At 41.7% G+C, this 20,746-nt stretch overlaps 4 protein-coding genes across 9 annotated transcripts in view; 1 reads left to right on the forward strand and 3 right to left on the reverse strand.

Moving 5' to 3' along the window:
* The window catches only part of kmt2ba (lysine (K)-specific methyltransferase 2Ba), a 53,392-nt gene extending 48,319 nt beyond the window's left edge, over nt 1-5,073 (reverse strand). For all 4 annotated transcript variants that reach the window (XM_076301365.1, XM_076301366.1, XM_076301364.1 and 1 more), the window contains exon 1: nt 4,754-5,073. In XM_076301365.1, coding sequence (XP_076157480.1) covers nt 4,754-5,056 — 303 coding nt within the window. In that variant the 5' untranslated portion in view covers nt 5,057-5,073. The remainder of the gene's footprint in view (nt 1-4,753) is intronic.
* Nucleotides 5,074-6,856: 1,783 nt separating this feature from the next.
* Nucleotides 6,857-10,920, reverse strand: LOC143140452 (uncharacterized). 3 transcript variants are annotated; one of them, XM_076301370.1, is made up of 5 exons: nt 10,884-10,920; nt 9,713-9,848; nt 8,956-9,071; nt 8,567-8,710; nt 6,857-8,266 (listed from the first exon to the last, which is right to left on the reverse strand). In XM_076301370.1, the coding sequence occupies exons 2-5, from the start codon at nt 9,825-9,827 to the stop codon at nt 7,529-7,531; spliced, it is 1,113 nt and encodes a 370-aa protein (XP_076157485.1). In that variant the 5' UTR covers nt 9,828-9,848; nt 10,884-10,920; the 3' UTR covers nt 6,857-7,528. The 3 variants fall into 3 exon arrangements, with proteins under 3 accessions (XP_076157485.1, XP_076157484.1, XP_076157486.1); XM_076301369.1 differs by lacking the exon at nt 10,884-10,920 and having other exon boundaries at nt 9,713-10,464; XM_076301371.1 differs by lacking the exons at nt 9,713-9,848; nt 10,884-10,920 and adding an exon at nt 9,330-9,696.
* LOC143140458 (ras-related protein Rab-25-like) overlaps nt 8,078-20,746 on the forward strand; it is a 230,825-nt gene continuing 218,156 nt past the window's right edge. The window contains exon 1 of the mRNA XM_076301378.1: nt 8,078-8,082. The gene's annotated coding sequence lies outside the window, so the exon portion shown is untranslated. The remainder of the gene's footprint in view (nt 8,083-20,746) is intronic.
* On the reverse strand, nt 11,690-19,153 carry ndufv1 (NADH:ubiquinone oxidoreductase core subunit V1). Its single transcript, XM_076301368.1, has 11 exons — nt 19,081-19,153; nt 17,955-18,086; nt 17,521-17,603; nt 17,090-17,260; nt 16,664-16,847; nt 15,941-16,130; nt 15,089-15,301; nt 14,451-14,617; nt 12,768-12,849; nt 12,365-12,510; nt 11,690-12,140 (listed from the first exon to the last, which is right to left on the reverse strand). Exons 2-11 carry the CDS (start codon nt 18,078-18,080, stop codon nt 12,063-12,065), a joined length of 1,440 nt encoding a protein of 479 aa, XP_076157483.1. The 5' UTR covers nt 18,081-18,086; nt 19,081-19,153; the 3' UTR covers nt 11,690-12,062.

Genomic DNA, 20,746 nt, shown 5'->3' on the forward strand with positions numbered 1-20,746 from the left:
CTGGCTGAGACTGACTGTTCTTCACATGTATCTGTAGTAGCCTAGGCTACTTGCCAAACATGTGTACTGGACTGGATTGCCTTCAATATTTTTTCAAAAGGTAGACTAAGCTATTTAAATATTTTAATAGGCCTACTTTATATAATTTTATTATGTGCATCTATTGCTCTCTCCCATATGCAACACAGCAAATCAAAATTGATCCACTACTTGCACACCAGTTGTATTTAAACCAACCAAAGCTTGACTGAAACATTGTAAAACTATTGACTTGTTTTAAAAAAAATTATGGGAAAAGTGAAACCACCCCATCAATTAAGAGACAGGTCCTCCTCCTGAAAAACTGCTGGTTTCATCTCAAGCACGCACGTATTATGCATTTTTTTATGTAGACAACATTTTATGTAGTCACCGACATGCAGTTATATTTCACAACTTTTGCGAAGTACTGGGAAATGCTGGCAAGCAAGCTGCAGACAGATATTACAGGTAGGCTATAGACAGATATTTACTTAGGCTAGGCCAGCAACACACGCTGGAGAGATGCAAACAGATCAACTTCACGTGTATTTCCTCCTGATTGCAAAAACGTTTGTTTTCTTTTTCTGTCGGTCCGTGGTTCCTTCATAAATTGCGCAGCAAATTATCAGACGAGTGACAGAAGCACCGGTCCGCGCATAATTTGACCAGCAGTCTTCGTGTCCATAGTTTGTGAAACGATGCTGCGTCCGAGCAAATAAGATTCTAAGCCCAACGCAACTCCAAAAAGGAGGACAAATGAGCGTCCGGCTTGAGGCTGCGCCGGACAGGGCTTTTAAAATCTGTATGTCCGGCCTAAATCCGAACGTATGGCCACCCTATCGCTAACTGGCCTAACTCTTTCTCCCTCTCACTCTACCGCTCACGGCTACCTGCGTATCTCTCAGGCCTCGGCTACACCACGAAAACGTCGCATATATATATATATGCATAAATATGCATATATTTACATATTCACGTTTTCACACCTTAAATGACACCCGTGAAAAACATCTTCACTCTGCAACCACTACACCTTATAGTCACTTATAGCCTAAAGTTCGGTTTAAAAAATACACGAAACCGGGTGGAGAAATTTCACTCGCTCTCTCGATCTACACAAATTTAATACCTGCTTTTCGAAAATTCAAGACATTCCACACAATTTAAGACTTTTTTAGGCCTTAAAAACCTAAAGTTGTATTTAAGACTTTTTAAGGATCTGCGGGAACCCTGTACACATTGTACACAACTGTTCCTGTTTAATCATCTCCAGGAAATACAACATTTTTCAAAAGGCGGTTTTTCCTCTCCATGTAAATTTCAAGGTTGTTATTATTGATTAATGATTGTGTATGTGGCTTTTTGTTGTTTTAGATCAAGGTTTCCAATGACAAAAGGGAAGCTATTGCAACTTGCCACACAAAGAGAACATCCACCCACGCCCAACATGGTTCAACCTCTAAACTCAATGAGATATCGAGGAGCATATGTTTAGTAGGATCTGAAGCTTACGTTTCACACGTATCAGCCACAGATGACACAGCCTCTGAATGACACACTATAGTCTACTGACAGGCAGACACTCAGATACAGTGTGTGGACAATGCCAGATGGGAGGGGTGAGTGTACACTACTCACACACACACAGGCAACAGACGAAAACGAGAGCTTCAGGCCACTCCAGCAGGTCAAAGAGATGGCTTCACTGCATGTTTGGGGATTTTACAGAGGATCATGTTCTATTTACCATTTCCTCCAGCAATCCACTAGATGGCACAATTCTGCCACTGGCCTATCACAGTCATCTATTTGCAAATTCAAGCACAGAAACTTTTGCAAAAATCTGCCAAAAAAACACGAAAAGCCGACTCACGACACCTGCATTTCTGCCGTCCATCCAATTACGCTACACTACAGCTTATGCATTCAGCCCAATGTTAAAAAAAATGACATACAACCACACCTATGAGCATGCTTGATATTCACCGCATCTCTATGTATGTAACTACCAGGCCGACACTCAGCTTGCCAAGCTCAGGGGCAGCCCAGAGGGGAAGAGATTGCCATCTGCTGTCTTCAAAAGACGGCCGAAGCCTCCGCGTCACACTGCCCGTGACTCGAGGCATTACAGCCTCACAAACATATTTAGTTTGTTTAAAAACACTGATGACCATTCTATTCTTCCTCACCACAGTTTGAGGTAGCGTGAAGAAGAACAGTTCCCTTTGGCAGATTGCTGAAATTCCTGCAGTCGGGGCAAATAAAGCAATAAACAACCTAGATAACAGAAGCAGAGATATTCTGTAATATTCCACCTCATGCTCTCCTCCCACATATGGAGATGTGCAATAATCCTGAATCTGGTACACAACATACACCCTGCTGCTGCCTCTCTTTACAAAATTCAGTGGCTTTACACAGGATGCCAACAAGCACTGGTACGTACAGCAGTCTGAGCATCTGAATTACGTTGCATCAGCCTAACTCCAGTGGCAAAGGAGCACATACAACTTCACTACAGCATCAAACTTCCAAACCCCTTCATCTGTAAATCATATATTTAAGAACATCAATTCAGAATATCAATTACCCTCATCTATAAATTGCTATGGCCATCTCAATCGCATGCTCACACACGCTAATAATGTTACAAATTCTAAGAGAGAAGGTATAAGCAACAACAGCAGTAGCAACAAATAAAGTCATATGGAATCTATCTGGGATTCCCCTACAAAAGCTCAATTTGACCTGCCAAGTCACATCCACCTCTTCTACTCACCATATGCATTCTGAATGAACGAAACACTCTTGACCTTTGCTGTATTCAATAGATGGTGAGCAGTAGTGCCACTAGTGCAGAAGTTAAACCAGTCTCACTGCACAGAACAACTTGACCAGAAGAAACCTTTTTTCTGCAGAACCAGGAGTAGAGTGGACGCATCTAGGAGCCGGCACCAGAGGTAAACTCTTTTACTGGGCATATATTGCAGTTCAGTCTCTGCTGTTGCATCAGTCCGATCACAGACTAAATAGTGATGTCACAGGGTACAACATGGCACATTTTCAGGTCAGAGGCCGGATCGACAAAACCCAATTGTAACCTAAACCTATGCTGACATGCCCTCTGTTTCTTGACTTGTTTTCTAAAGAGCAATACATGCAAGAAACAAAATGGGAGTTTCAAAAAAACCCAACGAGTCAAGGTTATTTTTTCGATATATACATAGGGTGTTCTATTACATTATGTGCGTCGTGGCTATAAAGAGATCATCAGAGAAAGGTGCTGCGGAAAGGTCCTCCATCCCCTCTCCTCGTGATGAGGAGAGGGGTGTGACTAATACATAAAGACAGTGAGAGTAGTAAGTGAGTAATTAAGTCAGACGTATATTGCTTCCCAGTTGAGGTCAAGGTAAACATGAACCTAGCCACATTTGTTATCAAACTGAACACATTAACGTTAATGAAAGGCAGGCACACCCGTCTCTCGAGCCTGACAGCCAGTTCACACCACCTTGTCAGAGCTATAGTCAACTTAATTAAAAAAATGCTAACAATCCGTTGTCTTATCCAATGCTCTTCGTCTGACCGTGTAACGAAGTTTAGCCACGTTTATGTTACTGAAAAATGTAGGACAATTAATGACCTATTTTAATGACCTTTTTCTGCGTACTATGGAAATTAAACATGACTGGCTAGCATTAGCTAGCTAACGTTAACTTTTAAAAACAGTTCATTAACTACTCATCAAACTTACGATTGCAAGACAAATCTAGGCAACGTTACCGACAAGTTGGGTATTTAGATTCCATTCAGGAAAAAAAACAACTGTGTCCAGATATCCTGGGCTTGTGAACTGATGTTACACATCCTGTCAAAAGAGCTGATGTGGAGTCAGTTCTCTGGTGCTATGTAGCATTCAAGCTAACTAATGTTGTCGAGCTAACTCGGTAACTTTTAATTAGCACGCGGCAGGTGCTGAACTTTGCACGCGGGGTATACATCTATGCATGCAAAATAGGTTGCTGAAAGGTAAGCTTCAAACGTTATCTTTATCAAATGTAACGGAACCATTACCGCAACTTCTGCTGATTCTGAAAAGTTTCCTGGCAATTTAGGCGGAACAAGCAGCAGTAATACATCTCTCAAGGTAAGGCAAGGGACGTGGCAATGCAGATCCAACCTGCAAAAGCTGACTGACCAGTAACGTTAATGCAATACCACGCTTAATTTATACCACTGACACAACAACACATCACACGTTTAACCGACCAAACTCACTGTTGGCTGTCTAACGATAGTAGCCAAGGTGATGCTCGCCTAGTCAATTCAACAGCGCGCAAATGTATTGCAGCGCGCCAGTGTATTGCAGCCAATGGCTGAGGCACATAGACAACACCGCTCACAAAATGGTATTTTAACAAAAGGCGAAGAACTTCTACTTCCCACAATCAGCACTAGCAGCTAATGCAAACGCAGTTTCAACGTTATGGGCCGTTGCGGACATGCGACAACGCGTCCAGAAACTGAAACTCACTAGCGTTTAAGCTAGCTGGCTAAAACATTTGGACAACAGCATGGATGTTTTGGAACTCGATTGTACTAGCGTTAAGCATCTGAAGCGCGGTAGCGTTGGGAAGCGGTGGTTGTCTAGTACTCATTTCTTCCACAAACCAAAAAGACGAAGCATACAATTCTATAGAGCTGGATAATTAGCAAGGCTATAGCAACCGACCTCCTCACTCCCGCTTGAGTCGAAACCCGCCTCTCTCTTGCGCTTGTGTTTTTCTGCAATCCGAAGTAAGCGCAGTAGTGACGGGTCTTCTTGCAACGTAAGTCCAATGTTGACGGGCCTCGGGCCCTTTGAGGCAGTCTTTCCATCTCCAGTCCACAGTCGACCAACTCGCAAACGCCTTTCTGATCGTACTTGGCTGCGGGATGTGCATGGTCGAGCTGGAAAGCGACAGCGAACTGTGGTTGAAGTGTTAACGCCAGCTAGAACAGCAGAGGCTGACAATCCACCTCCCACTGCCGCCATTATTAACTACCACAACAACTGCGCTGTAGAAGTGGTTTGGGGTGGGTGAAACAAGATGGAAAGGCGCGAGATAGATCCGTGTGCAAAGCATCATGGGAGAGCGAGTTTCCATCTCCCATTTAAAAAAAAAATGCCTGAATATGGGCATAGACTTTACCATAGGTATATCCAACACTTTTACGATTGGGGTGGTATTAGAAATCCTATCAATAGAAAATGTAAAAATTTGCAGATGTGATTAATTGTTTTACCAATTAAAATTAGTCACATTTAAGACACACATAAGTTAAGACATGAGAGACATTTACAGTCATTGTCAAATATAAAAAATGTACAAAATACAACAGATGAACTGATTATTATTACAGGGTTCCTACGCAGTATGGAAAACCTGGAAAAGTATGGAATTTGATTTTAGTAATTTCCGGGTCTGGATAAGTATGGAAAAAAGAAACAAGGGTATGGAGAAATATTTGTGTTTCCAGACTATTGCATCTACAGTTCTAATCACTTCACTCAGGTCATAATGAACCATTCCTACTGTTGTGTAGCTTAAGTTGTCAGTCCACATCAAGATACAATTGAATGGGGGTCCTCAGAAAAAAATCTCTCCCACAAGGGGACCCTGGTACCAAAACCAAATCGAGAACCCCTGTTCTATGCACATGCTCTACACCATTGTGCACTGGTTTGTTTGCGTAGCTCTGCTATTTTCGGCTAAAACACTAGTAGACTTTTTTGATTTTGTAAAAGTTACCAAGACATGGATACTGTATTATCTGATAAACTGTTATTGCAAACAAATAACTGTTTACGGTGATTTCTGAGGCCTCTTCCAGCAGTGCAATAGTCTCCAACATATGTAGGCTATGCTGTATCAAATGTGAGTGCACCTTCCAACTCAGCACTTCCCCAACGAAAAGTATTCAACAAAGTGTTTTCTGAGGGCTAACAAGTTAATAATAAACATTATTATACAGCTATTCACAATGCTAGTAGAACACTCCATTGCCAATGTCTCGAATATGGTCAGAAAAATCTATCGAGAAGTTTGAACATTTGAGAATGGAAAAAGTATGGAATTTTGAAATGGAAAATGTGTAGGAACCATGTTATTATTATGATCATGTTTATGGTATTTAGCAGGCGCTTTTGTCCAAAGGACTTGCAATGACAATAAACATTACCATTGACCTAAAAAATACCAACAGTAATAGACTAAATAGAATTTAACAGAATAACAACAACTATAAATATATAAAAACTGCAAAATATGTTTTTTGTAACATCCATAACGCCAATAAAATGTGATGGTATGGTATGATGTGAATGATTACATGAAATTTGAGCATTTGCTATTTTTGGCTGAAGAATGTACATGAGAAAAAATGCACAAACAATGAATGTTATCATTCACATTATACAAATGCCAAGGCATTTCACTGGCATTATGGATGTGACAAAAAAGTCAATTTTCCGTGGAATTGCCCTTATGTATTACCAATTATTATCATTATTCATAATAATTAAATTATTTGATTTTAGCACAGCCTGGTGAGGGTTGCCTGTAGTAGTTGCAGCTGCAATGTCATCAGTAGCCTAGTAAATATATTTGAATATTTTTCACTCAAATAAGCAAAATATGATGGAAGAAAGATGTAGGGATCTCACAAGAACTACACTGTGAAATGTCTCATCTTTACTTGTACACTACATACATATTATTTGTGAAGTTATTTCCAGTAAATCAGTGTTGACTTATTTTCCTGAAAAACACAACACAGGAGTCAAAATAAGGGGAGTTGAGATACGAATTTTAATTTCAGTACATGAGTTTCTGGACAGAAATTGACATTTATCCACACAATGTGTCATGATGTGTTATCTGAAAGCCAAACCACCTGTTTTCCATTTAGAATGTAAAAAAAAAAACTATAAGTGACCTCAGTTTGAAAATGTTCATTCCTCTACATAGACATACTATTATGAAGGGAAACTCAGATGAGCTCTGAACATACCCCATGCATAATCTGAAGCACCACAAAAAACCTCCTGTTCAACTCCCATTTAAAGGCAAACCAAACTTCTAATAACTATATTTGACACATACCAAACCACACTAAATCAGCAAAATGGACTTAGTATATACAAAATAAAGTAGCAAAACAATGAAGGCTGTGATTTCATTTCAACAACAATTGATATTTGTATGTACAAATGTTGTATATGATGCTTATATTTACAATAACTCAATTATTGAACATCATTAAAACAAGTTTAAAATGACTTCTAGAACCTATTCAGACCTCGAGAACCTATTCAGACTTCTGCTCCAAGTCGGGGTTAACGACAACTCTCTTATTTCCTCCAGTCTGAGTCCAGTCCTCTTCTATTCAATCCCTACATCCACTCCCATTTCCCTCTATAGTAATACCCATAAACCCCGACCAGTGTCCATTTCTGACTTGCCATCTACCCTTTGTCTTCGTCTTCCCCTTCGCCCTCACTGTGGCTCTTCTGATGAGCCTTCAGGTTGCTCTCGCGACCGAAACTTTTGCCGCAGGTGGGGCAGGTGTGCCGGTTGGACCCATGGGCACGTTTCATGTGCGCTTGCAGTTGCTCTGCCCGGCCATAGCTCTCCTCGCACTCGGTGCAGGCGTGGGCCTTCCGTGGCGGGGGCGGCGGCGGGTGGGCTTCCTTCTTGTGGACGCGGAGTTGCGCCAGACTGGTGCACACCGTCTTGCACTCTCCCACGGGGCAGGGGATCTTTGACTCCTGCTTTGGCTGCTGCTGCTTCGGAGGACGCCCACGACGTTTGGCAGTCTTTGCCTCTTCTGAATTCTCTCCAGCTTCCGTTGTCGGTACTGATGCTGTTGCCTCCTCCACCTCCGCCTTCTCTCCATTTTCTGCCTCAGGAGTCGTCGTCTGCAGCTTTGCGGGTCTGCCACGCTTGCGCGGAGGGGCCTTGCCGTTGCAGTACTCGTCGCCTGCGTGTAGCTCCTGGTGCTGCAAAAGCTCGGCCTCTGTCTCGAAGCCTTGCTGGCACTTGGGGCAGCGGTGGGTGAAGCCGTCGTCAGGCGGAGGTGCGTCCGGGGCCGGGTGTTGAGTCAGGCGATGCGTGCGTAGTTTAGCTGGGCCACGGAACAGCATACCACAGTCCTTGCAAACGCAATGACGCTCAGAGCACAGGTTGCGGCGGTGATCTGTAAGCTGGAAGGGAAACAAGAAGTGCCAGAGGCAGGAAAAAACAGGAATAAAGAATGAGGAAACTTTAAAGAATGTGTTTAAAGACGCTATGAGAAATATCTGTTTTTCGATAGAATACCAAGCTGGTTTCCCAATTGGATAGCTATTAAAAAAATTCTCAGAATTTCCTTTGAGCTCTGTAACCTACCACTAACATTGTGAACATTGCACAATACTTGTGATGGGGAAAGAGTATGTCATATTACTCATCAGAGTGATAGATAGGTCAGATAGACAGATAGGTCATCGGCAGGTCAACCTCACCTCCGAAAAGGTGGCAAAGCTACCCTGACAGTGTGGACAGCGAAAGGGCTTGTCCTCTGTGCTGTGGGTGGCTTGGTGCTGCGTCAGCTCCTCTGAGGAAGGGAAGGTGCGATCACACACGTAGCAGGTGAAGAGAGTGTCCGTCTGAAGGAAGACATACAGCATCAACATAAATGTCATCAACATAAATGATCACAACCCTTGCCAAAATCAGTAGTAAAATCAGATAGTCAGTCTATCTATGGAGGACATACAGTATTTCGGTACATTTCGACATAAATGATCACGAACCATGACAAAATCTATAGAGCATTTAAATATTGATTTAGTTAAACAGGCTAATTGTTTTCAGTTATGTTTTCTTCGCTTGTCCAGAGGAAGCCGGATACCTGCTGGAGCTGCTGTTTGTACTCCTCTCTGTGACTCTTCCTCATGTGTCTCTCCTTGGCCTTCGAGTTGCAGAAAGTGATGAAGCACTGAAAACACTGGAGGCTGTCATGTTGATCTACAAAAAGATGCAAAAGGGAGACAAAAAAATGAGAGGCCTACATGCATGAAACACCACTTGCCCTATGACAAATCCTAATCCCCTGGACAATTCCATTTCCTATGCTGGACTATTTCAACTTTCTGACACTAAATTAGGATTAATGCATTATCATACCAGATATGTAACCATCCCACCTCTTGTAACGTTCACCTCAGGTGGCTTTAAACACCATGTCCTATTCTCTACACCTGACTATTTGTCATGTATACAGACCTTACTGTCCTGTATCTGACCCTAGGCAGATGGGTCAGGCCCTTGAGTCGTGGATCTGCTCGAGGTTTCTTCCTATATGTATCTCCAATTCTAGGGAGTTTTTCCTCGCCCAGCCCGTTACCCATGGGCCCTCTTTTCTTTTCTTTGATTGTCTAACACTCTGTAAAGCACCATGAGACATGTGTAATGTTTTGGCGCTCTATAAGTATAATTAAATTGAAATTGAATTGAAACATGGAAAGAAAAACAATACGACAGTCAGTTTGAACAGGTCACTATTGTGACCACATACAAAGAAGGGTTGCAATCAATGCTACAATTAGCCTTGAAAGTATATGTGTGTGTGGCTGCACAGAAGTTGTTCATGGAGAGTAACTGCTTACAGGGTTGTTGGTTTATGACTGGCTTTGACTCTTTCACAGGGGCAACAACACTTTCGCCCACCACAGCTTGGTCCAGTTTGAGCATATCCAGCTCCATTTTCCCATCTGAGGCCATTCAAGCACTGGCCAACGGGGGCTAAAGTAAAATGAAAAAGGCGGGACTCTCATGAGATTAGTTATAAGTACACAACAGCACAAGTGTCAAGTATCAAAGAACACCAGTCCAAGTATGTGTTTAAAGTGGTGGCAGAATGCACCCAATGAGTTGTTAAAGTAGACAGATTATCAACACGCTGTAACGTTAGGTCAAGTTGCTTTAACCAAGCATCTTCAGTAACGTTTAGGTAGTAACGTTAGGGCTCTAAAAATATGACGCATCATTCAAATGCCTTATCTATCTGACAATCTGAGAGAAAGTCCTTCAAACCAAACACAGCCGACGACGACGCTAAAGTTGACGTTGGTTTCCAGCTAACTGTTATGGTTTCTAGCCTGCACAATGCTAATGTTAGCTAGTTAACTTAGCTAGCTATATTGTATGCATTTCGCCCAGTCTGCTGTCGAGCACTAGGAGGCATTATTGCGTTTCAAAATAAAATCTTTCACATTTATAGGGGTTAGCCATCAGATATGATACATGGGGAAAGTTTCTACACGCGAAGCTTGTAAATTCTATCTGGTCGCTGCTACTCGCTTGAGTAAATACTGGCTAGGTAATGCTACCAAGTGCCAGAGGCTAATAAGTTCTTTGTGCCTAGCGATTCCGTTAATGTTATCTACCTTGGTGGTGATATGCTGTATTTTATCCTGTCCAAGAATTACGGTGTGTATAAAGCTATTGAAATAGTAACTCATCCGGCCTTCAAAACGGCACAGATAACGTTAGATCAGAAACAGCTACCTTTATTAAGTCTAAATTTAAACTTCAGATCGCCAACATTAGCTAACGTTATCTAGAAACAGGACGAACAAAACAAGTGATTGATTCAAAATATATGGAGAGCGCTGAATGTTTCAAAACGCTAGTTTGGTATTAGTCATGATCTTCTGCTCAAACAAGATACAGCAATTCACAGGTTATGTTCTTAACATTCCCCTTTTATTAATATTTTTTATACATTTGAATCGGCTAACTATAGATTTAGTAAACAAAATACCGGTCGTTGCTTACCTTTCAAAGTGTCCAATGAAATGAAGCCGACCCTGAACGTGTACTCCTGCTAGGTGACGTCAGAGTTGGCACGCCCGCTCAAAAAATTATTAACTCTTGTGTCCAATGTATGTGGACCCAAAGACCTCACCAAGCACTCAAAGGTTATATTCCATTTCATTTATTGTTGATTAGATTGCCATTACATCGCGGCACCTTTCAGTGTGCATGTAAGTTTTAAACATTGCAGTTTAGCACAAGACCAAAGCTTTATTTCATTGTGAGTCTTCATTTAAATGATGGGTTAAGAGCAAAACTTGATTATTTTAATTAATAAACTAGGCAAAATGTACCACCTAATTTAACAAGGTGACCTTAAGCACAAACAGTGGCGAGTCATCTCAGAGTATAGAAGCCCCATCCCTTCCATAAGCTTGGTCTCAGTGCTCCTCAATAGCATACCATGCCACCCAAAAGCTTTAGTTCATGCACTCTTTACTCATTGCCTGGCTTTGCACGTTGTCAGCCATTAGCATTTTAGCGTATTTGTATTTAGAAGTAATTATCCTGTGGATATGTTGTGTGAATAAACACTGTTTAATGGCATTTTGTATATTGTATGTTTTGTCCATTTTATTGGTGAGACCTAAGTCATGCCTGACATGACGATAAAGTGTATTCTATTATGATCCTATGAAAGCCATAAACTGTATGTAATTGTGCATATTCACTTTATATGAAGAAACACATGCCTCAGTGGCTCCTGCACCAGTGGGATCTAGTCCCAACCCCAACCAAACCTTAATCACTAACACAGAAAACAAGACTTTAGTTTCGACTTGTATGACTTTATGAATTGTAGAATAATTCCATATCTTTAAAAATACACAGAAATGTTTGAATACAGACACAGGATGAGCTCGACTCATACATGTATTCATTCATGGAAGAGTCAAAGGCTTTGAGTGATGTCATAACGGGTTGGCATGGATAGGTTGGCATGGTGGAGGTAATCACCCACGATCCGAGCATTCTAAATATCTACTTTTAAGGTTCTTTGAACTCTGGGGCGATTGCCTACAGACAAGGCGAAGAAAGGAGGCAGCACGGTGGGTCACCAAGGTGGGACATGAAATTCATGTTAAATAACAATAACTAATTGTGAGATGTGCGTCCACTTGTGTCCATTCTTGATGTGATTTAAGCCCTGGCCTGCTGCTTCTGTTTGAATTCTGCGATGCGGCTCTCCATGACTGGGCGAAAGTGACGGATCAAGCCCTGGTGAGAAAAAGGAAACATATTGGTTTGTAAGTTATAATGAAGATATTTTTTTTCTGAGATGTATGTATGTGTGTGTATCATGACAACTTGACCATAACTAACCCACTATAAAATGTATTATACCATTTCTACTTAATGCCGTGTTTTGGCCATTTAACTCTCGTTAACACATAATCATCTACCTGTGTGATGCATACAGTATCTCAAACATCCAATAATACCTGCACAGGCCAGGCGGCACCGTCACCCAAGGCGCAGATGGTGTGACCCTCGATCTGCTTGCTGATCTCCCAGATCATGTCGATTTCTGCCTCACGGGCATCGCCCTTCACAAACCTCCACATCATGTTATTCATCCAGTCCACACCTGCGCCATGGGAGACCAACAGCAAAGTCAGGCAAAGAACAAGGAGATATATTCCAAATAGACAAACACAACAGAGACCACTATTATAATATATTATTATTATTATTATTATTATTAATATTGATATATTATAACTTGAAAAGAAACACACACACGCACATGAAAACACACATACATATGCTTTTACTAGTGTACACCTCATTCTGGGTGTCTTGAAAGGTGCTTTGAAATGAAAAGATACATTATCTTTCTCTTACCTTCTCTGCACGGTGTGCACTGGCCACAGCTCTCGTGCTTGTAGAACTCAATCAGGCGAGCAATCGCTCTGATGACGTCTGTCTGTGGTCACACAGAACAACAAGTCAGGACACTTAGTTATAAAAATAGGGGGGGGGGGGAATAAAGGCAAAGGCAATAGAGGCAAAAGCCCCAATATACTTAAAGGTAAACTATGCAGTATTGGCAATTTCCTTACTGTTTTTTTTTCGGTTTTTGCTTATTTTTCGCTTGCTCTGTCATGACGAATGTCTGAGAAACTCCATCGCTACCTCTTTCTATCCGGTGCCTGGCGTGTATGTGTATTTGAATGCAGTAAAGCAATTCGTTACACTCGTTATACTTCCTGACACTGAGGCCGTCGGCCCGCTGGCCCACAGTTGCAAGGGTGGTTTTTCCGCTCACAGGCGCTAGGGGGAAGCGAGACGGCCACCATTCAACCCGAAAAAAGTCATATAACCATTCCAATGACTCTGAAGCTGGTAAATTAAGGTAAATGAAGCTAAAAAACTTGCATATTAAGCTAAAAAACCTGCATAGTGTGCCTTTAAAGGATAATTCCTATATTTAGCACTTTGAGTCCCTTTTCTTGTTTGTTTTGGATGAACTAGAGTGGTGGACACCGACATTTTGACGATGGGTCCTGTCTCGACTTTTCTGACTTGTTTTGAATCGCCTTTGACTACTTCAGAGTGGCTGCCTACAGGCATGCACAAACAACTTAAAACAACCCTAAACATTCGTTTTCAAAACTGTGCAACTCACCGAGTGGTTAGTGGTGTTCGTTGATGTTCCAAAACAAGTAGCATAGCTAAATACAGTTTCTGACGGGTTTTATTGGGCATTTTGTAAAATCCCATTGATTTCTGTTAGAAGACTCATTGCACGTTGATATTACTGCGCCACCATCTATGCTTCAAGCTCAAATATTGAGCGGAAGTTTATACGCGGTTGTGAGGTGTCTGAAAAAAATAGTTCCACAATAGCAAATAACACTGCTGGAAATCATACAATGCACCGATATACTTGATTTTAATAATCAAAGAACACAGTTTTGAAAACGAACGTTAAGGGTTGTTTTAAGGACATGTTTGTGCATGCCTGTAGGCAGCCACTCTGAAGCAGTAAAGGCGACCAAATTTCGGTGTCCACCACTCTAGTTCATCCAAAACAAACCAAAAAAGGGACTCAAAGTGCTAAATACCGGAATTATCCTTTAAAAAAAAAAATGGCATCATTAATGTTCAAGACTATTTCATATGTTCTGATGCTGTTGAGACTTATGTATCTAAAACAATGACTATAAAAACTATGGACTAAAGGCTATAAAAACTATGGAGTGCAGTGAGTAAAATGTTCTGTTTTCAAGCCGATTTTCTGTTTACTATACAGCCAACATGGCTGACTAACATCATTATTTCTTAATAATGTTAAGTTCAGGAAGCAACAACATCCATGCTTTCACAGACATTGGTCTATGTTAATAAACCTGAAGTGTTAATGAGGTCAGTGCTTGAGTTAATGACTTTGGTTCGGTTACCACATATCAGGTGAACAGAATCACTAAGTACAACGTGTTTGTGTGTGTATATGTCTGTGTGTGTGTGTGTGTGTGTGTGTGTGTGTGTGTGTGTATGTGTCCAGTCAATGAGACAGACACTCACAGACTTGTCCATGACAATGAGGGCAGCTGTGCCCAGGCCAGTCTGAGCCTGGATGAGGCCGTCGAAGTCCATGAGCACATCATCACAGACATGACGGGGAATGAGGGGAGTGGACGAGCCACCAGGGATCACACACAGCAGGTTATCCCATCCTCCACGTACGCCACCTAGAGGACGGGAGGAATGACAGTGAGCTAACCAACCATTACAAATGTATTTACACACTAATATCAACTTATTCATCTACCTTTTACAAAAATGTGGTACCACCTAATACCAGTGATTATTATCATAGAAGTTATTATCCATGAAATCATTAACATCTGTCAATGTTAATGCATGATCCTTTATTTACAGCTGAAACACACACACATACAACTGATACACACACTTTTGCACCAAGAATGTTGCAATGTCAGCAGAGTACTTAAGTCTGGTGCACACAGAACAACACTACACCTAAAACATGTAAAATCATGCACAAATACATGGATAAATGACATCGACTGACAATCAGTCGACCTGGGTTCAATTCCCGCCGTTGTGAGTCTGCTTTGATTTGGATAAATTTGCTAAATATCAGTCAACTTTACCTTTTAATGTACTAATTAAATCTAAGTAGTGGCAGATCTAAGTACCTGCATGCCTCTCAATAAGCTCCTTTAGCGGGATAGACATCTCCTCCTCCACTGTGCACGGAGTGTTCACGTGTCCGGAGATGTTGAAAAGCTTCGTCCCCGAATTCCTCTCACGACCCAGGCCTACAAACCACGAGCCACCGCGACGGCAAATAGTGGGCGCCACCGACACGGTTTCTACGTTGGCGACAGTCGTTGGGCAACCAAACACACCTGCGCCAGAAGAGAAACAGTTCACATTAAATATCATGATCCTGATTAATCTTTTTTACACTTACGCTACCCCAGGCCTCACTTGTGTATGTAGCAGAAAACATAAATGGCTGAAACCACTGAGAAGGGGATTTGTTCTTATTAAATATCTTTGAGATGTGCACATTTGAAAATACATGGAAAAATGCAGATATATGTGAACTCTTCCAAACAGAATCCTACTGAATGCTCTATTCTTTAGTCACCAGGGATCATCTAGTATAGAGCTTATGTAGCTCATGTAAGTGAGAGCAATGCTCTCTCATAATAACTTTCTATCTGCACACTGCTTCAACCTGTGAATGTGAATTATTTTTCTGGTTCCTTCTAGAATTCTGTGCAAACGATCTATAGTTTCAGTGTTCTTGATACAGTCTATGGGGAAAATCAGAGCCATATAAAGGTTCTGGGGAAAATCTCTTTCGGTTTGCGGAACATTCTAAACATTCTAATTCTAACCGTACTCCTCAACTGGTTAATGAACTCGTAAATGTACTGCCTGTTGTTCAATACCCCTGGTCAGAAGGACTAAACACACAAAATGCAATGAGGCTGGTTTAAACCTACCATGCCTCGTACGAACATCCTACGAGTCCTTACCAACGTCAGCAGGGAAGGGAGGCTTTAGTCGCGGCTTGCCCTGTTTGCCTTCAATGGACTCGATGAGAGCGGTCTCTTCCCCACAGATGTAGGCACCAGCCCCGCGCATCACAAACACATCAAAGTCGTAGCCGGAGTCACAGGCGTTTTTGCCGATTAGACCAGCAGCATAGGCCTCGTTGATGGCCACCTGTGAAGATTAACATGGAGGGTGGGAGGATGGGAGAAAAGGCAGAACACCAAGAGAAAAGAGAGAGAGGAAATGAAGAGCAGGAATTAACATTTTCCAGCGGTCCTGTTTGTGTCTCAGCCACTCTAGCCCCATTCGCGTTGGATGCTGCATGACGCAACATTGACCCTCCCGCTGGATGCTGCGTAGCGCAACATTGACCCTCCCGCTGGATGCTGTGTAGCGCAGCATGCTTTTTATTTCATGTTTCTAGGTGCTACAGAGGCTTAGATATTACATTTTGGTAGACGTTGACAATTTTTAGTATGTTTTCAGAAAACGCTCAGGAAATAAGGTTATTTAGTCTAGAATGCCATAGGATTCTATAGGCATTTTTAGCAGGCATTTTAGGAGTAAATGGGTTAAACAAAAGCAGTGAAAGGGGCACAACAAAGTAAAATACCCTGAATCAAGATTCTTACATACTGTCAGTACTGTCAACAAATTGTATGACGGTGGTCTTGGCACTGGAGGAAATGTGTCATCTTGCTCACCTGCAGGTTGGAGGACTCATTGTAGAACTCTCCGCGGATGTAGATGTAGGCAGCGCGGGCGCCCATGGCCCTGCCAGCCACCAGGCAGCCCTCCACCAGCTTGTGGGGGTCGTGGCGCATGATCTCCCTGTCTTTGCAGGTGCCAGGCTCACCCTCGTCCGCATTCACCACCAGGTACTTGGGCCTGAAGGATGGAAGGGAAGCCAAAGAGGAAGTTGAAAAATAAGTATGTGTTGGATCTGTCTAGGTGCGTTTGTGAATTTGTGGATAACGAGAGAGTTGTATAAAACAGTGGTCAGTGATTGCTTTAGTTAAGATGACAGTGACTTAACAAGATGAGCATGTATTGTTTCTTAGCGAGTGAATGTGCGCAAACAAGGTGTGTGTGTTTCTGTCATGAGCTGAGATCTTGAGTTGCATGCAGACCTGCCATCGCTGGGTTTGTTCATGAAGCCCCATTTCATGCCGGTGGGGAAGCCAGCACCTCCTCGGCCCCGCAGGCCTGAGGTCTTGACCTCGTTGAGGATCCAGTCCACGCCCTTCAGCAGGATCTCTTTGGTCTTGTACCAGTCTCCACGGCTTAGTGCTCCCTTCAGCCTGGAAACGACATCACCATCAAATGTTGCACAAAGATGACCATGGCATAGAGGAGTATCACAGGATAATCTTTAGTTCCCCCCCCTCAGGAAAACTTATTTAAGTTGTTTCATAACACTGGCATATCAAAAGCCTGTGTGCAGATTACAATAAGGGGCATTCCATATCCATATGCCATCCTGTTCTAGTTCCATTTGTTGTGGACATGGTTGTTGTCATGCGATATATATGCTATACCACAATGTGCTTTAGAGTCCTACCTCCAGTCATGCCTGCCATACAAATTGGTGAAGATTCTGTCTTCGTCAGCCAAAGGGCCAAACTTTGTCTTCTTGGGCTTTTCCTAAATATATAGAAATTGGTTATAACCACATAAAAGTTGGATCTCAGAAATCTTGTTTAGGCTAAATTAGCTCAACTGCCAGTAAAAAAACATTATTGATTTCATTTTAGGTTTGTGAGAGTTTATTGTTTGTGTGTTTTATTTTTTTCCCTGAATGTCTCTTCAGATGTCTATTAAATGTTTCATTTTTAGCATTTATACACAGGAAAATATGTTAACTGTAATGTGCTTTATTGCTTTGGGTTTTAAAAGCATAGTGCAACGCAGTCATGTGGTTAGAACTAGGTTTTGGTGCTGAAGAAAACTTTTGCCTCTTTTACATAAGGCACCGACTTCACGTGCACTACTTACCTGCTGCTGAGCAGCGGTGCTGTTGAAGCGCGTGATAGTTGTTGCTCCACTCTGACTGGCAGCAACTGCTGCAGCAGCTGGAACGCGTGCAGCACCGCTGACCAGGATGCGCGACAAGGTCAGCATCCTTACCTGAAGTAAAAAAAAAACGCTTAGAAATTAGCAAGCATATGTAAATAGAAAGTGTCTTTGAAGTATTCGCTTGAAAATAAGTCAAAGGCACTTGGTTAAAATATATATCGCTTATTCCACATGCAAAACCCTGTGAAGACCATGGTCACGTGATTCGTCACTGTTTGATAACATAAAACCTGGTTACTTTTCAGACTCCTTTACCCCTCATCCAGGCAAAATTCCTACCAACACTCTATTCATTTTCACTTATGTTACCATCTTTAAGTTACAGACATTGTTACAGCCTACTGAATTTGCCTACTTCAGATTATGTATGTTGCATACATTCCTACTAGTTAAGCTATGCACTAACGTTAGAGTAAACAGGCCAAGTAACTTAATGTTTTTGGTAAAGTTGGCCTACTTGTTACATGAAAATGTAAAATGATAATTTGAGGATTCAAATAAACAATACAATGTTGTTGGGTAGCAAGTGATATTTGGAAGTAATTTCAAGGAGGGTCGTCAAACATAACATTAACAAACATTATGTACGGTGTTATCTCCAAGAGGTCTTTATTTTAACGTTACATTAATCATCATCGAGCACGATGAAATTGAATGCCAAGGTAATTCATTTACCCAACAAGCTAGCACAACTAGCTAGCATGGTGACATAAGATGCCCCCTTACAAAATGCCAATGTGAAGAACACAATGTCCGATAATTAAGAAAATTTAACAACTGATATCAGCATGACGAAATGTTAAAATTGTCACCAACAAACTCCTGAGTGACCCAACGTTAATTTAAAAAGTGTTGTCCTGTGGTGACCTCCATATTCACTTTCATACATGGCGACTTTGGGTGACAGGGAGCGCTAACGTTGGCTATTTAACTAGCTAGCCGCATATACTACATTAAACAATAACGGATTCATTATGCAGCATGTAGTGTTTGTTATCGGACAGAAACATAAGAAGATATACAATATATTCGTGTAAATTCCTACCGTGGGGATTCCAAATCCTTCGGCCGCTGGAAATTTGTAGTTACAAAATGTGTAACGGAAGTGATCCTTTCCTGACCGGGAAGTGGTTTGACTGTTTTGATGACTTGTGTTGTGAACTAGTTGTAATCATATGTCTATGGTTGTAATGATGGCCATGCAGAAGCTCTGTTGGGGTCCACCCCTCTCATGATTAATGCATATTCATTGAATAAGAGGATTGGATAACTGTCTTCTTGTCTATCAAAGGTTGTCCAAAGGTTAAGGTTGTCCAAAAGAAGGTTATGTGAATAGGCTACATTCCTTCAAATCTTACATGAAAGCTCTGTCAAATAGGCTAGCTTAGACCATGTTGACAGCATTACTGTCATCTTCAGGGGATATGTCCAGGTTATCTGATGACCTCTTACATCCCTAGTATGTATACTACAGCCTTGTGCTGGTGTTTGATAGAAATGTATTGGTCCTCCTTATTGCAGGATCCTCTGCCTAGTCTGTGCCTTTGAGACATACAACCTCAGCACACACACATGTAAGCACAAAACACATTGATTTGCCCTTTAATCACCTGAAAATGTACACACACTTGTATATGGTCTGTGTTTGATGTGTTAATAGTTAGACCTACTCTCATAATATGACACAAGCAGACATTGTTGAGTAGCATTATAACATGTTGATTGACTCTATAGGCCTATGACACATTGGATAAAAGTGCTAGCTCCAGCATAGTGAGGAGGCTTAATATCTGCCTGTTTGGTACAGTCATATGCACACTATTCTACTGTCTATTTTCATAAAGTGTTGTAAATTTACCGTTGTGCCTTGAGATCAAGTAACTTCATCTAGGAATATTTTCAACATCGAAGTAAGTCCTGAAAAATGATATAGCTGCCTTATGATAATGTGCATTTTCATAGCTGTTTTTTTTCCTATTAACAACAAATATCAGTTTTTTGGAAGTCAAACCTGTGAAAGAAAAGCAGTTGTTTTACATATATTTGTCACTAGAGGTCACTATGACCATGCTAATATCCTAGAGACTGTTCCATATTGAAGGAAAGGAGAGTATACATCCATGTACAGTCCATTGGAAAATGGCAGCGTTTCATGATATGTCTGTGATTGACTTTTCTAGAAATTAGTCCAATCTAATGATTCATTCAAAACATGCATGCTGTTACAGCGGGTTATTTTTGGGATGTTTATGGTCCCTCCGTTTTGATGTGCGTTTTGGCACCCCCTTGTTGTCATCACTCTCCTTGTTTTTCAGGCCTTCAAGTTCGTGCCCAAGTGTAATGGCTACACCTGCACCCAGGGGTGCAATGCTATTTAAGGCCAACCTAACCCTGCTTGGAGAGAGGCCTTTAGGATCCGGTCGTCCCCATCACTTCCGTCCGTCCGTCCCGTTGTTAGAGGCCTTTGCCATATCGCTGCTGTCTGGCTGCCTCTCCTGAGAACCCGCTTGCTTTTTGATTTTCGTTTGAATACCCTAGATTGTTTGTCGTTACTGTAATCTTTAAGTTTTGATAATAAATATATTTTTGTACCCTGCAAGGCAATTCGTGTGTGCCTTCCCTCTTTATGTTACTTTGGTTCGTAACACATGCATATCAGTTCCCAACATTCAGTCAGGAGAATGTTGTGAACTGATATGCGTGCCCCACAT

The sequence above is a fragment of the Alosa pseudoharengus genome, unplaced genomic scaffold, assembly GCF_046254945.1.
Source record: "Alosa pseudoharengus isolate Yale_2024_CS ecotype anadromous, Long Island Sound unplaced genomic scaffold, YU_APseudo_1.1 YU_APseudo_1.1_scf_23, whole genome shotgun sequence".
NCBI lineage: Eukaryota > Metazoa > Chordata > Actinopteri > Clupeiformes > Clupeidae > Alosa > Alosa pseudoharengus.

Coding starts and splice junctions, on each gene's coding strand:
- LOC143140452 (XM_076301370.1), bottom strand. CDS start 9,827: ATGGCCTCAGATGGGAAAATGGAGCTGGATATGCTCAAACTGGACCAA. Junction 9,072..9,712: donor AGTCATAAACCAACAACCCT/GTAAGCAGTTAC, acceptor ATCTTTTTGTAG/ATCAACATGACAGCCTCCAG. Junction 8,267..8,566: donor GCTTTGCCACCTTTTCGGAG/GTGAGGTTGACC, acceptor TTTCCCTTCCAG/CTTACAGATCACCGCCGCAA.
- ndufv1 (XM_076301368.1), bottom strand. CDS start 18,080: ATGCTGACCTTGTCGCGCATCCTGGTCAGCGGTGCTGCACGCGTTCCA. Junction 17,604..17,954: donor GCACCGCTGCTCAGCAGCAG/GTAAGTAGTGCA, acceptor CTATATATTTAG/GAAAAGCCCAAGAAGACAAA. Junction 16,848..17,089: donor AACAAACCCAGCGATGGCAG/GTCTGCATGCAA, acceptor TCCATCCTTCAG/GCCCAAGTACCTGGTGGTGA.